Here is a 17,500-nt window from a genome sequence, read left to right as displayed (position 1 = left end):
GTTATTACTATGCTACTACTGTATTCTACCCCCAGTTATTACTATGCTACTACTGTATTCTACCCCCAGTTATTACTATACTTCTACTGTATTCTACCACTACTAGTTATTACTATGCTACTACTGTATTCTACCCCCAGTTATTACTATGCTACTACTGTATTCTACCCCCAGTTATTACTATGCTACTACTGTATTCTACCACTACTCGTTATTACTATGCTACTACTGTATTCTACCCCCAGTTATTACTATGCTACTACTGTATTCTACAACTACTAGTTATTACTATGCTACTACTGTATTCTACCCCCAGTTATTACTATGCTACTACTGTATTCTACCCCCACTAGTTATTACTATGCTACTACTGTATTCTACCCCCAGTTATTACTACTGTATTCTACCACTACTCGTTATTACTATGCTACTACTGTATTCTACCCCCAGTTATTACTATGATACTACTGTATTCTACAACTACTAGTTATTACTATGCTACTACTGTATTCTACCCCCAGTTATTACTATGCTACTACTGTATTCTACCCCCACTAGTTATTACTATGCTACTACTGTATTCTACCCCAGTTATTACTATGCTACTACTGTATTCTACCCCCAGATATTACTATGCTACTACTGTATTCTACCACTACTAGTTATTACTATGCTACTACTGTATTCTACCCCCAGTTATTACTATGCTACTACTGTATTCTACCCCCAGTTATTACTATGCTACTACTGTATTCTACCCCCAGTTATTACTACTGTATTCTACCACTACTCGTTATTACTATGCTACTACTGTATTCTACCCCCAGTTATTACTATGCTACTACTGTATTCTACCACTACTAGTTATTACTATGCTACTACTGTATTCTACCCCAGTTATTACTATGCTACTACTGTATTCTACAACTACTAGTTATTACTATGCTACTACTGTATTCTACCCCAGTTATTACTATGCTACTACTGTATTCTACCCCCAGTTATTACTATGCTACTACTGTATTCTACCCCCAGTTATTACTACTGTATTCTACCCCCAGTTATTACTATGCTACTACTGTATTCTACCCCCAGTTATTACTATGCTACTACTGTATTCTACCCCCAGTTATTACTATGCTACTACTGTATTCTACCACTACTCGTTATTACTATGCTACTACTGTATTCTACCCCAGTTATTACTATGCTACTACTGTATTCTACCCCCAGTTATTACTATGCTACTACTGTATTCTACCCCCAGTTATTACTATGCTACTACTGTATTCTACCCCCACTAGTTATTACTATGCTACTACTGTATTCTACCACTACTAGTTATTACTATGCTACTACTGTATTCTACCCCCAGTTATTACTATGCTACTACTGTATTCTACCCCCAGTTATTACTACTGTATTCTACCCCCAGTTATTACTATGCTACTACTGTATTCTACCCCCAGTTATTACTATGCTACTACTGTATTCTACCCCCAGTTATTACTATGCTACTACTGTATTCTACCCCCACTAGTTATTACTATGCTACTACTGTATTCTACCACTACTAGTTATTAATATGCTACTACTGTATTCTACCTCCAGTTATTACTATGCTACTACTGTATTCTACCCACTAGTTATTACTATGCTACTACTGTATTCTACCCCCAGTTATTACTATGCTACTACTGTATTCTACCACTACTAGTTATTACTATGCTACTACTGTATTCTACCCCCAGTTAATACTATGCTACTACTGTATTCTACCCCCAGTTATTACTATGCTACTACTGTATTCTACTACTACTAGTTATTACTATGCTACTACTGTATTCTACCCCAGTTATTACTATGCTACTACTGTATTCTACCCCCAGTTATTACTATGCTACTACTGTATTCTACCCCCAGTTATTACTACTGTATTCTACCCCCAGTTATTACTATGCTACTACTGTATTCTACCCCCAGTTATTACTATGCTACTACTGTATTCTACCCCCAGTTATTACTATGCTACTACTGTATTCTACCACTACTCGTTATTACTATGCTACTACTGTATTCTACCCCAGTTATTACTATGCTACTACTGTATTCTACCTCCAGTTATTACTATACTACTACTGTATTCTACCCCCAGTTAATACTATGCTACTACTGTATTCTACCCCCAGTTATTACTATGCTACTACTGTATTCTACTACTACTAGTTATTACTATGCTACTACTGTATTCTACCCCCAGTTATTACTATGCTACTACTGTATTCTACCCCAGTTAATACTATGCTACTACTGTATTCTACCCCCAGTTATTACTATGCTACTACTGTATTCTACTACTACTAGTTATTACTATGCTACTACTGTATTCTACCCCCAGTTATTACTATGCTACTACTGTATTCTACCCCCAGTTATTACTATGCTACTACTGTATTCTACCCCAGTTATTACTATGCTACTACTGTAATCTACCACTACTAGTTATTACTATGCTACTACTGTATTCTACCCCAGTTAATACTATGCTACTACTGTATTCTACCCCCAGTTATTACTATGCTACTACTGTATTCTACCCCAGTTATTACTATGCTACTACTGTAATCTACCACTACTAGTTATTACTATGCTACTACTGTATTCTACCCCAGTTAATACTATGCTACTACTGTATTCTACCCCCAGATATTACTATGCTACTACTGTAATCTACCACTACTAGTTATTACTATGCTACTACTGTATTCTACCCCAGTTAATACTATGCTACTACTGTATTCTACCCCCAGATATTACTATGCTACTACTGTATTCTACCACTACTAGTTATTACTATGCTACTACTGTATTCTACCCCAGTTATTACTATGCTACTACTGTATTCTACCCCCAGTTATTACTATGCTACTACTGTATTCTACCACTACTAGTTATTACTATGCTACTACTGTATTCTACCCCCAGTTATTACTATGCTGTTGAGGAGAAGTTGAAATTAAGCATTTCACTGTACATTTCACGGCTCAAACACGAGAGGTATGTGGCAGCGTCTACAGTCAATCACGGACTACAAAAACCAGCCCCGTTGCGGACATCGACGTCTTGCTCCCAGACAAATTAAACAACTTCTTTGCTCGCGTTGAAGACAATACAGTGCCACTGACACGGCCCGCTATCAAAGACTGTGGGCTCTCCTTCTCCGTGGCCGACGTGAGTAATACAATTAAACGTGTTAACCCTCGCATGGCTGCCGGCCGAGACGAAGAAGAAGGCGCAACAGAACAACAGTGCCTCTTCAACCTCAGGAGGCTGAAAAAATTTGGCTTGTCACTGAAAACCCTCAATGACTTCTACAGATGCACAATCGAGAGCATCCTGTCGGGCTGTATCACCGCCTGGTACGGCAACTGTTCCGCCAACAACCACAAGGCTCTCCAGAGGGTGGTGAGGTCTGCACAACGCATCACCGGGGGCAAACTACCTGCCCTCCAGGTCACCAACAGCACCCGATGTCACAGGAAGGCCATAAAGATCATCAAGGACAACAACCACCCGAGCCACTGCCTGTTCACCCCGCTATCATCCAGAAGGCGAGGTCAGTACAGGTGCATCCAAGCAGGGGACCGAGAGACTGAAAAACAGCTTCTATCTCAAGGCCATCAGACTGTTAAACAGCCACCGCTGGCTCAGAGAAGCGGCTGACTACCTACAGACTTGATATCAATTGGCCACTTTAATAAATGGAACACTAGTCACTTTAAGAATGTTTACATATCTCGCATGACTCATCTCATATGTATGTACTGTATACTGTTCCTTCAATATCAAGTCTTTACTATCTAATGCATCTTAGCCGCTCTGTCACTGCTCATCCATATATTTTATACTTATATATTATCATCCCATTCCTTTACTAGGCTGTGTGTATTAGGTTTTGTTGTGAAATTTGTTAGATATCACCTGTTAAGACACTGCTGCACTGTCAGATCTAGAAGCATAAGCATTTCACTACACTCACAATAACATCTGCTAGCCAAGTGTACAGGATGTGACCAGGAAAATGTTGATTTGATTTTGATTCGAGAGCTTGTCAGTAAAACATTTCACTGTTCGTTTATACCTGCTGTATCCTGCGTATGTGATAAAATACACACACACACACATACACACACACACACACACACACACACACACACACACACACACACACACACATACACACACACACACATACACACACACACACACACACACACTATAACTGTGACTGAAAGGGAAAATATCTCTATAGTGTCATTGCATCAGCGACCAAGCTGCCAAAGATAATATCCAGGCCTGGTGTGTGTGTGTGTGTGTGTGTGTGTGTGTGTACAGATTGCTCTAGCATTGCAGTAACAGTCTTAATCTGGCCTTTGTTTCTCAACAGTTTCACTGAGACACTCCCCCCTTAAACACCAAACACCCCGTTACTCAGCAACATGAGCATGACCGTGCCAAAGGGTTTTATTCAGCACACACAGAACACACACACACACACACACACACACACACACACACACACACACACACAAAACAGGATATGTTCACTGGAAGTGAAGGCCGCAAGACAGGAAAGAGTGGTTCGTTGTGTGTGTGTGTGTGTGTGTGTGTGTGGGGGGGGGGGGGGGGGGGGTCTCTGCCATCCTGAATGACATAGACAGGAATGGTTTCCTCTTCTGTCTCTGTCTCTGTCTGTCTCTGTCTTTGTCTCTGTCTCTCTGTCTGTTTACATCTTGACCATGTTTTGTTATAATCTCCACCCGGGACAGCCAGAAGAGGACTGGCCACCCCACATGGCCTGGTTCCTCTCTAGGTTTCTTCCTAGGTTTTGGCCTTTCTAGGGAGTTTTTCCTAGCCACCGTGCTTCTACACCTGCATTGCTTGCTGTTAAGGGTTTTAGGCTGGGTTTCTGTACAGCACTTTGAGATATCAGCTGATGTACGAAGGGCTATATAAATAAATATGATTTGATTTGATTTGTCTCTCGGTCTCTGTCTCTCGGTCTCTGTCTCAATTCAATTTGAATTCAATAAAATGTAAGTGGATTTAATGGCATGGGAAACTTATGTTTACATTGCCAAAACAAGTTAAATAGATAATAAACAAAAGTGAGATAAACAATAAAAATTAACAGTAAATATATCACAAATATATATCACAAATACACACAAGTTCCAAAAGAATAGAAACATTTAAAATATTGTTGCTGTGACGGCACACTGTGGAATTTCACCCAGTAGATATGGGAGTTTATCAAAATCGGCTTTGTTTTGGAATTCTTTGTGGATCTGTGTAATCTGAGGGAAACATGTGTCTCTAAAATGTCATACATTTGGCAGGAGGTTAGGAAGTGCAGCTCAGTTTCCAACTCATTTTGTGGGCAGTGTGCACATAGGCAGACCTGGCTCTCAAGAAAAGACAGGCTAAGGCGGCCTTTCTCAATAGCAAGGCTATGCTCACTGAGTCTGTACATAGTCAACGCTTTCCTTAAGTTGGGTCAGTCACAGTGGACTTCCTCCGAAGTCGGCTCCGCTCCTTGTTCGGGCGGCGTTCGATGTCACCGATGTCACCTCTCCATTTTTTCTATTATCCATTTGTTTTGTCTTGTTCCCTGCACACCTGGTTTTCATTCCCCCAATCACACTACATGTATTTATTCTTATAATTATTAAGTCTTACTAAGTCTGTACATAGTCAAATCTTTCCTTAAGTTTAGGGTCAGTCACGGTGGTCAGGTATTCTGCCGCTGTGTACTCTCTGTTTAGAGCCGAATAGCATTCTGGTTTGCACTGTTTTTTTGTTAATTCTTTCCAATGTGGAGTAATTATCTTTTTGTTTTCTCATGATTTGGTTGGGTCTAATTCTGTTGCTGTCCTGGGGCTCTGTGGGGTGTGTTTGTGTTTGTGAACAGAGCCCCAGGACCAGCTTGCTTAGGGGACTCTTCTCCAGGTTCATCTCTCTGTACAGAAGGTGATGGCTCTCTCTCTCTCTCTCTTCTGTCTCACTCACTCACTCACTCACTCACTGACCCCCTCAACTTCTAAATACTCTCCTGCAACCCGCCTCACCCAATTTGGCGTGGACCTGCTTTCTATTTACTTCGGGTCTGGAATCCCTCAACTGAAGCTAGCCAGCTAACTACAGTGCCTTGCGAAAGTATTCGGCCTCCTTGAACTTTGCGACCTTTTGCCACATTTCAGGCTTCAAAAATAAAGATATAAAACTGTATTTTTTTGTGAAGAATCAACAACAAGTGGGACACAATCATGAAGTGGAACGACATTTATTGGATATTTCAAACTTTTTTAACAAATCAAAAACTGAAAAATTGGGCGTGCAAAATTATTCAGCCCCTTTACTTTCAGTGCAGCAAACTCTCTCCAGAAGTTCAGTGAGGATCTCTGAATGATCCAATGTTGACCTAAATGACTAATGATGATAAATACAATCCACCAGACACCTAGGTATTTGTAATTGTCCACATATTCTAAGTCAGAACCGTCCAGAGTAGTGATGCTGGACGGGCGGGCGGGCAGGTGCAGGCAGTGATCGGTTGAGAAGCATGCAGTTAGTTTTACTTGTATTTAAGAGCAGTTGGAGGCCACGGAAGGAGAGTTGTATGGCATTGAAGCTCGTCTGGATGTTAGTTAACACAGTGTCCAAAGAGGGGCCAGAGGTATACAGAATGGTGTCGTCTGCGTAGAGGTGGATCAGAGAATCACCAGCAGCAAGAGCAACGTCATTGATGTATACAGAGCAGAGAGTCGGCCCAAGGATTGAACCCTGTGGCACCCCCATAGAGACTGCCAGAGGTCCGGACAACAGGCTCTCCGATTTCACACACTGAACTCTATCAGAGAAGTAGTTGGTAATCCAGGCGAGGCAATCATTTGAGAAACCAAGGCTGTCGAGTCTGCCAATGAGAATGTGGTGATTGACAGAGTCGAAAGTCTTGGCCAGGTCAATGAATACGGCTGCACAGTAATGTCTCTTATTGATGGCGGTTATGATGTCGTTTAGGACCTTGAGCGTGGCTGAGGTGCACCCATGACCAGCTCTGAAACCAGATTGCATAGCGGAGAAGGTACGGTGGGATTTGAAATGGTTGTTAATCTGTTTGTTAACTTGGCTTTCGAAGACCTTAGAATGACAGGGTAGGATAGATAAAGGTCTGTAGCAGTTTGGGTCTAGAATGTCACCCCCTTTGAAGAGCGGGATGACCACGGCAGCTTTCCAATCTTTGGGAATCTCAGACAATACGAAAGCGAGGTTGAACAGGCTAGTAATAGGGGTTGCAACAATTTCGGCAGATAATTTTAGAAAGAGAGGGTCCAGTTTGTCTGTGAATCGGCTTCCTATCATCGACATCGGTGATTGCGACCTGTACACTCTCGTTGGTTGGCTCTCGTTTCATACTCGTTGCCAAACCCACTGGCTACAGGTTATCTACAGGTTATCTAAGTCTCTGCTAGGTAAAGCCCCACCTTATCTCAGCTCACTGGTCACCATAGCAGCACCCACTCGTAGCACGCGCTCCAGCAGGTATATCACCCCCAAAGCTAATTCCTCCTTTGGTCGCCTTTCCTTCCAGTTCTCTGCTGCCAATGACTGGAACAAACTGCAAAAATCTCTGAAGCTGGAGACTCACATCTCACTCACTAACTAATAAGCACCAGCTGTCAGAGCAGCTCACAGATCACTGAACCTGTACATAGATGGGCTGTTTACAGATGGGCTATCTACCTCATCCCCATACTGTATTTATCATTTTTTTATTTTATTTATTTTTTTACCCCCTTTTTCTCTCCAATTTCGTGGTGTCCAATTGTTGTATTAGCTACTATCTTGTCTCATCGCTACAACTCCCGTACGGGCTCAGGAGAGACGAAGGTCGAAAGCCATGCGTCCTCCGAAACACAACCAACCTGCACTGCTTCTTAACACAGCGCGCATCCAACCCGGAAGCCAGCCGCACCAATGTGCCGGAGGAAACACCGTGTACCTGGCAACCTTGGTTAGCGCGCACTGCGCCCAGCCCGCCACAGGAGTCGCTGGTGCGCGATGAGACAAGAATACTTGCACATTCATCTTCTACACATCTACCATTCCAGTGTTTAATTGCTATATTGTAATTACTTCGCCACCATGGCCTATTTATTGCCTTAACTACCTCTTACCTCATTTGCAGTCACTGTATATAGACTTTTTGTTTTCTTTTGTTCTACTGTATTATTGACTGTATGTTTTGTTTATTCCATGTGTAACTCTGTGTTGTTGTTTGTGTCAAATTGCTGTGCTTTATCTTGTCCAGGTCACAGTTGTAAATGAGAACTTGTTCTCAACTAGCCTACCTTGTTAAATAAAGGTGAAATTGAAAAAACCTCTCTCTCTCTCTCTCTCTCTCTGTCTGTCTCTCTCTCTTCTCTCGCTTTCTCTCCCTTCCTCCATCTTCGAGTGGTGATGTGTTTTCTAGTCAGAACCCGCAATGACATTACACCTGAATGGGAAGTAGACACAATGGAACTCAAAATAGCCCCCATCTCTTCCTGTCCACAGTCAAAAATAAGTCAGGAGGTGTGGCTGTGTCTTAAAGGGGAGGAACAGGGCCCATATCTCTACAAACCCTCTCAGTTCTACATCACAACTCCTATCCTGAGACACCATGATGAATGCCAGTGGTGTAAAGTACTTAAGTAAAAATAATTTAAAGTACTACTTAAGTTGTTTTTTGGGGGTGTATCTGTACCTCTACTTTACTATTTTAATTTTTGACAACTTTTACTTCACTACATTCCTAAAGAAAATAATGTATTTTTTACTCCATACATTTTCGCTGGCACACAAAAGTACTCGTTACATTTTGAATGCTTAGCAGGACAGGAAGATCGTCCAATTCACACACTTATCAAGAGAACATCCCTGGTCATCTCTACTGCCTCTGATCTGGAGGACTCACTAAACAGAGAACTTCCCCTGGTCATCCCTACTGCCTCTGATCTGGAGGACTAACTAAACAGAGAACATCCCTGGTCATCCCCACTGCCTCTGATCTGGAGGACTCACTAAACAGAGAACATCCCTGGTCATCCCTACTGCCTCTGATCTGGAGGACTCACTAAACAGAGAACATCCCTGGTCATCCCTACTGCCTCTGATCTGGAGGACTCACTAAACAGAGAACATCACTGGTCATCCCTACTGCCTCTGATCTGGAGGACTCACTAAACAGAGAACATCCCTGGTCATCTCTACTGCCTCTGATCTGGAGGACTCACTAAACAGAGAACATCCCTGGTCATCCCTACTGCCTCTGATCTGGAGGACTCACTAAACAGAGAACATCCCTGGTCGTCTCTACTGCCTCTGATCTGGCAGACTCATTAACCACAAATACACACACACACACACATAGAAAAAACTAAAACAGGAAACACCAGTGCTCAGGTCTATACAACGCTGGTCTGACCAATCGGATTCCACGCTTTGATCACGTGGACTGGGATATGTTCCGGAGAGCCAATAACATTGACGTATACGTTGACTCGGTTAATTAGCATCTGAATACAGTTGAAGTCTGACGTTTACATGGAGATATGGCTCAGACCCTTAGTTGTCCCTCCTGAACATATTGTATCCATGTAGAGAGATCTCAGCTTCTTCAAAGGAAGAGTCCAAGTGAGTCTCTGATAGCCGCCAAGACATGAATATTGTCTGACTGCAACTAGACAGCATATTTCATGAATTTTTCTTCCTTTAAAACTGTATACAGTTGATGTCTGAAGTTTACATACACTTAGGTTGGAGTCATTAAAACTCGTTTTTCAACCACTCCACAAATTTCTTGTTAAAAAACTATAGTTTTGGCAAGTCTGTTAGGACATCTACTTTGTGCATGACACAAGTAATTTTTCCAACAATTGTTTACAGACAGATTATTACACTTATAATTCACTGTATCACAATTCCAGTGGGTCAGAAGTTTACATACACTAAGTTGACTGTGCCTTTAAACATCTTGAAAAATTCCAGAAAATTATGTCATGGCTTTAGAAGCTTCTGATAGGCTAATTGACATCATTTGAGTCAATTGGAGGTTTACCTGTGGATGTATTTCAAGGCCTACCTTCAAACTCAAACTCAGCTATTTCCAAATGCCTGAAGGTACCATGTTCATCTGTACAAACAATAGTACGCAAGTATCAACACCATGGGACCACGCAGCCGTCATACCGCTCAGGAAGGAGACGCGTTCTGTCTCCTAGAGATGAACGTACTTTGGTGTGAAAAGTGCAAATCAAACCCAGAACAACAGCAAAGGACCTTGTGGAGATGCTGGAGGAAACAGGTACAAAATTATCTATATCCACAGTAAAACGAGTCCTATATCGACATAACCTGAAAGGCCGCTCAGCAAGGAAGAAGCCACTGCTCCAAAACCGCCATAAAAAAGCCAGACTACGGTTTGCAACTTCCTTTACACTTGTTGTGAATTTGCTTAGATTATTATTACTGCACTGTCGGAACTAGAAGCACAAGCATTTCGCTACACTCGCATTTACATCTGTTAACCATGTGTATGTGACCAATACAATTTTGTTTTATTTGGCGTAGACCCTGCTATATAGAGACATGGCTCAGACCCTGATATATATGGGTGGCAGGGTAGCCTAGTGGCTAGAGCGTTGGACTAGTAACCAAAAGGTTTCAAGATTGAATCCCTGAGCTGACAAATAATAAATAAATAGTAAAAATCTGTTGTTCTGCCCCTGAACAAGGCAGTTAACCCCACTGTTTCCCCGGTAGGCCTCTCACTTAACCCACTATTCCTAGGCCGTCATTGAAAATAAGAATTTGTTCTAAACTGACTTGGCTAGTTAAGTAAAAAAAATGGAGATATGGCTCAGACCCTGTTATACAGAGATATGGCTCAGACCCTGTTATACAGAGATATGGCTCAGACCCTGTTATACAGAGATATGGCTCAGACCCTGTTATACAGAGATATGGCTCAGACCCTGTTATACAGAGATATGGCTCAGACCCTGTTATACAGAGATATGGCTCAGACCCTGTTATACAGAGATATGGCTCAGACCCTGTTATACAGAGATATGGCTCAGACCCTGTTATATAGAGATATGGCTCAGACCCTGTTATACAGAGATATGGCTCAGACCCTGTTATCTGGAAATATGGCTCAGACCCTGTTATACAGAGATATGGCTCAGACCCTGTTATACAGAGATATGGCTCAGACCCTGTTATACAGAGATATGGCTCAGACCCTGTTATACAGAGATATGGCTCAGACCCTGTTATACAGAGATATGGCTCAGACCCTGTTATACAGAGATATGGCTCAGACCCTGTTATACAGAGATATGGCTCAGACCCTGTTATCTGGAAATATGGCTCAGACCCTGTTATATAGAGATATGGCTCAGACCCTGATATATAGAGATATGGCTCAGACCCTGTTATCTGGAAATATGGCTCAGACCCTGTTATATAGAGATATGGCTCAGACCCTGTTATACAGAGATATGGCTCAGACCCTGTTATACAGAGATATGGCTCAGACCCTGTTATACAGAGATATGGCTCAGACCCTGTTATACAGAGATATGGCTCAGACCCTGTTATACAGAGATATGGCTCAGACCCTGTTATATAGAGATATGGCTCAGACCCTGATATATAGAGATACGGCTCAGACCCTGTTATATAGAGATATGGCTCAGACCCTGTTATACAGAGATATGGCTCAGACCCTGTTATACAGAGATATGGCTCAGACCCTGTTATACAGAGATATGGCTCAGACCCTGTTATACAGAGATATGGCTCAGACCCTGTTATACAGAGATATGGCTCAGACCCTGTTATATAGAGATATGGCTCAGACCCTGTTATATAGAGATATGGCTCAGACCCTGTTATATAGAGATATGGCTCAGACCCTGTTATATAGAGATATGGCTCAGACCCTGTTATATAGAGATATGGCTCAGACCCTGTTATACAGAGATATGGCTCAGACCCTGTTATACAGAGATATGGCTCAGACCCTGTTATATAGAGATATCGCTCAGACCCTGTTATACAGAGATATGGCTCAGACCCTGTTATCTGGAAATATGGCTCAGACCCTGTTATACAGAGATATGGCTCAGACCCTGTTATACAGAGATATGGCTCAGACCCTGTTATACAGAGATATGGCTCAGACCCTGTTATACAGAGATATGGCTAAGACCCTGTTATACAGAGATATGGCTCAGACCCTGTTATACAGAGATATGGCTCAGACCCTGTTATCTGGAAATATGGCTCAGACCCTGTTATATAGAGATATGGCTCAGACCCTGATATATAGAGATATGGCTCAGACCCTGTTATACAGAGATATGGCTCAGACCCTGTTATCTGGAAATATGGCTCAGACCCTGTTATATAGAGATATGGCTCAGACCCTGATATATAGAGATATGGCTCAGACCCTGTTATATAGAGATATGGCTCAGACCCTGTTATATAGAGATATGGCTCAGACCCTGATATATAGAGATACGGCTCAGACCCTGTTATATAGAGATATGGCTCAGACCCTGTTATATAGAGATATGGCTCAGACCCTGTTATACAGAGATATGGCTCAGACCCTGTTATCTGGAAATATGGCTCAGACCCTGATATATAGAGATATGGCTCAGACCCTGTTATACAGAGATATGGCTCAGACCCTGTTATATAGAGATACGGTGTAAGGGGTGAGGAGACCAGGTGTGAGGAATGAGGAGACCAGGTGTGAGACCAGGTGTAAGGAGTCAGGAGACCAGGTGTGAGGAGACCAGGTGTGAGAAGTGGGGATTCCAGGTGTAAGGAGTGAGGAGACCAGGTGTGAGGAGACCAGGTGTGAGGAATGAGGAGACCAGGTGTGAGGAGTGAGGAGACCAGGTGTAAGGAGTCAGGAGACCAGGTGTAAGGAGTGAGAAGACCAGGTGTGAGGAGTGAGGGAACTAGGTCTAAGGAGTGAGGAGACCAGGTGTAAGAAGTCAGGAGACCAGGTGTGAGGAGTCAGGAGACCAGGTGTGAGGAGTGAGGAGACCAGGTGTGAGACCAGGTGTAAGGAGTCAGGAGACCAGGTGTAAGGAGTCAGGAGACCAGGTGTAAGGAGTCAGGAGACCAGGTGTGAGGAGTCAGGAGACCAGGTGTGAGACCAGGTGTGAGGAGTCAGGAGACCAGGTGTAAGGAGTCAGGAGACCAGGTGTAAGGAGTCAGGAGACCAGGTGTAAGGAGTCAGGAGACCAGGTGTAAGGAGTCAGGAGACCAGGTGTGAGGAGTCAGGAGACCAGGTGTGAGACCAGGTGTGAGGAGTCAGGAGACCAGGTGTGAGGAGTCAGGAGACCAGGTGTAAGGAGTCAGGAGACCAGGTGTAAGGAGTCAGGAGACCAGGTGTAAGGAGTCAGGAGACCAGGTGTGAGGAGTCAGGAGACCAGGTGTGAGACCAGGTGTGAGGAGTCAGGAGACCAGGTGTAAGGAGTCAGGAGACCAGGTGTAAGGAGTCAGGAGACCAGGTGTAAGGAGTCAGGAGACCAGGTGTAAGGAGTCAGGAGACCAGGTGTGAGGAGTCAGGAGACCAGGTGTGAGACCAGGTGTAAGGAGTCAGGAGACCAGGTGTAAGGAGTCAGGAGACCAGGTGTAAGGAGTCAGGAGACCAGGTGTGAGGAGTCAGGAGACCAGGTGTAAGGAGTCAGGAGACCAGGTGTGAGGAGTCAGGAGACCAGGTGTGAGACCAGGTGTGAGGAGTCAGGAGACCAGGTGTGAGACCAGGTGTAAGGAGTCAGGAGACCAGGTGTAAGGAGTCAGGAGACCAGGTGTAAGGAGTCAGGAGACCAGGTGTAAGGAGTCAGGAGACCAGGTGTGAGACCAGGTGTAAGGAGTCAGGAGACCAGGTGTAAGGAGTCAGGAGACCAGGTGTAAGGAGTCAGGAGACCAGGTGTGAGGAGTCAGGAGACCAGGTGTGAGACCAGGTGTAAGGAGTCAGGAGACCAGGTGTAAGGAGTCAGGAGACCAGGTGTAAGGAGTCAGGAGACCAGGTGTAAGGAGTCAGGAGACCAGGTGTGAGGAGTCAGGAGACCAGGTGTGAGACCAGGTGTGAGGAGTCAGGAGACCAGGTGTGAGGAGTCAGGAGACCAGGTGTAAGGAGTCAGGAGACCAGGTGTAAGGAGTCAGGAGACCAGGTGTAAGGAGTCAGGAGACCAGGTGTGAGGAGTCAGGAGACCAGGTGTGAGGAGTGAGGAGACCAGGTGTGAGACCAGGTGTAAGGAGTCAGGAGACCAGGTGTAAGGAGTCAGGAGACCAGGTGTAAGGAGTCAGGAGACCAGGTGTGAGGAGTCAGGAGACCAGGTGTGAGACCAGGTGTGAGGAGTCAGGAGACCAGGTGTAAGGAGTCAGGAGACCAGGTGTAAGGAGTCAGGAGACCAGGTGTAAGGAGTCAGGAGACCAGGTGTAAGGAGTCAGGAGACCAGGTGTGAGGAGTCAGGAGACCAGGTGTGAGACCAGGTGTGAGGAGTCAGGAGACCAGGTGTGAGGAGTCAGGAGACCAGGTGTAAGGAGTCAGGAGACCAGGTGTAAGGAGTCAGGAGACCAGGTGTAAGGAGTCAGGAGACCAGGTGTGAGGAGTCAGGAGACCAGGTGTGAGACCAGGTGTGAGGAGTCAGGAGACCAGGTGTAAGGAGTCAGGAGACCAGGTGTAAGGAGTCAGGAGACCAGGTGTAAGGAGTCAGGAGACCAGGTGTAAGGAGTCAGGAGACCAGGTGTGAGGAGTCAGGAGACCAGGTGTGAGACCAGGTGTAAGGAGTCAGGAGACCAGGTGTAAGGAGTCAGGAGACCAGGTGTAAGGAGTCAGGAGACCAGGTGTGAGGAGTCAGGAGACCAGGTGTAAGGAGTCAGGAGACCAGGTGTGAGGAGTCAGGAGACCAGGTGTGAGACCAGGTGTGAGGAGTCAGGAGACCAGGTGTGAGACCAGGTGTAAGGAGTCAGGAGACCAGGTGTAAGGAGTCAGGAGACCAGGTGTAAGGAGTCAGGAGACCAGGTGTAAGGAGTCAGGAGACCAGGTGTGAGGAGTCAGGAGACCAGGTGTGAGACCAGGTGTAAGGAGTCAGGAGACCAGGTGTAAGGAGTCAGGAGACCAGGTGTAAGGAGTCAGGAGACCAGGTGTGAGGAGTCAGGAGACCAGGTGTGAGACCAGGTGTGAGACCAGGTGTGAGGAGTCAGGAGACCACTGTAGTATTGAGTTTAAGAAACAAATATAATAAGGCCTACCTTACCCACAAATGTTCCAAATTTTTGGGGGTTAATTATCTCTATTTACTTTACCCAACTGCTTAATATTCTATAGATTAATTAGAACCCTCTATCTGAGATACCTACTGCAGCCCTCATCCTCCACATACAACACCTGTTCACTCCCCTCTCTCTGAGATACCTACTGCAGCCCTCATCCTCCACATACAACACCTGTTCACTCCCCCCTATCTGAGATATCTACTGCAGCCCTCATCCTCCACATACAACACCTGTTCACTCCCCTCTATCTGAGATACCTACTGCAGCCCTCATCCTCCACATACAACACCTGTTCACTCCCCTCTATCTGAGATACCTACTGCAGCCCTCATCCTCCACATACAACACCTGTTCACTCCCCTCTATCTGAGATACCTACTGCAGCCCTCATCCTCCACATACAACACCTGTTCACTCCCCTCTATCTGAGATACCTACTGCAGCCCTCATCCTCCACATACAACGCCTGTTCACTCCCCCTATCTGAGGTACCTACTGCAGCCCTCATCCTCCACATACAACACCTGTTCACTCCCCTCTATCTGAGATACCTACTGCAGCCCTCATCCTCCACATACAACACCTGTTCACTCCCCTCTATCTGAGATACCTACTGCAGCCCTCATCCTCCACATACAACACCTGTTCACTCCCCCCTATCTGAGATACCTACTGCAGCCCTCATCCTCCACATACAACACCTGTTCACTCCCCTCTATCTGAGATACCTACTGCAGCCCTCATCCTCCACATACAACACCTGTTCACTCCCCTCTATCTGAGATACCTACTGCAGCCCTCATCCTCCACATACAACACCTGTTCACTCCCCTCTATCTGAGATACCTACTGCAGCCCTCATCCTCCACATACAACACCTGTTCACTCCCCTCTATCTGAGATACCTACTGCAGCCCTCATCCTCCACATACAACACCCGTTCTGCCAGTCACATTCTGTTAAAGGTCCCCAAAGTACACACATCCCTGGGTCGCTCCTCTTTTCAGTTCGCTGCAGCTAGCGACTGGAACGAGCTGCAACAAACACTGGCCCGTTTTCATCTCCATCTCTTCATTCAAATACTCAATCATGGACACTCTTACTGACAGTTGTGGCTGCTTTGTGTGATGTATTGTTGTCTCTACCTTCTTAACCTTTGTGCTGTTGAATGTGCCCAATAATGTTTGTACCATGTGTTGTGCTGCTACCATGTTGTTGTCATGATGTTCTGCTACCATGTTGTGCTTCTACCATGTAGTGCTGCCATGTTGTGTTGCTACCATGTTGTTGTCATGTTGTGTTGCTACCATGCTGTGTTGTCATGTGTTGCTGCCTTGCTATGTTGTCGTCTTAGGTCTCTATTTATGTAGTGTTGTCTCTCTTGTCGTGATGTGTGTTTTGTCCTATATATATATATATATATATATTTTTTTTTTAGTTATAATTGTTTTATCCCAGCTCCCGTCCCGAAGGAGGCCTTTTGCCTTTTGGTAGGCCATCATTGTAAATATAATTTTGTTCTTAACTGACTTGCCTAGTTAAATAAAGGCTAAATAAAAAAAATGCTAGAATGTAAACTGTTATAAATATTAAAATGCTTTATACGCGCGTATAACAATACTTACATAGCGCCGTAACTTCTTCTCCGGCGGTGACTTCCTCAGCCAGCCGGCGCACACCACGTCCGCTCCCCCGCTCATCCTCTCCTCCTCAGTGAATACGCAATATAACTTATATTGATCCGATATTCAAACCAAACCGCAGGATCCGATCGATAAGTCTATAGGCTATTGAGAGTTAATAAAGATCGACTGGATCCAGACACGATTCCTTTGGAGTTGCTTCGGATTCCGATGTTCTGGTCACGACATTCCATCCATAGCAAAACTCACACGGCAGGTTGGGCAGTTGTCAAAAATCACAGCGTCTGTCTGGTGCAATGCTCCAATAGGTTTTTCATTTATTTTTTAAACTTCCCTCGGAAGTCATAAATATCCTAAAAACAACTGAACAATCCACTTTTCGCCACAGAAATCTGTGAAGAGTGTTTTTCCTTTCCACCAGCGTGACGTTCCTTTCGGATCTTGTT

The 17,500-nt window shown here is 44.5% G+C and overlaps 1 protein-coding gene across 1 annotated transcript in view; it reads right to left on the bottom strand.

Moving 5' to 3' along the window:
* The window catches only part of LOC110531342 (GRB2-associated-binding protein 1), a 56,837-nt gene that overhangs the window by 38,975 nt on the left and 362 nt on the right, over positions 1-17,500 (bottom strand). The window contains exon 1 of the mRNA XM_036989229.1: positions 17,037-17,500. This exon is cut by the window's right edge and continues 362 nt beyond it. Within this exon, the coding sequence (XP_036845124.1) occupies positions 17,037-17,111 (75 nt within the window). The 5' untranslated portion in view covers positions 17,112-17,500. The remainder of the gene's footprint in view (positions 1-17,036) is intronic.

Source organism: Oncorhynchus mykiss, chromosome 9 (genome assembly GCF_013265735.2).
Source record: "Oncorhynchus mykiss isolate Arlee chromosome 9, USDA_OmykA_1.1, whole genome shotgun sequence".
Lineage (NCBI taxonomy): Eukaryota > Metazoa > Chordata > Actinopteri > Salmoniformes > Salmonidae > Oncorhynchus > Oncorhynchus mykiss.
Note: the sequence above shows the minus strand (reverse complement) of the source record. Positions and strands in the feature narration are given on the sequence as shown.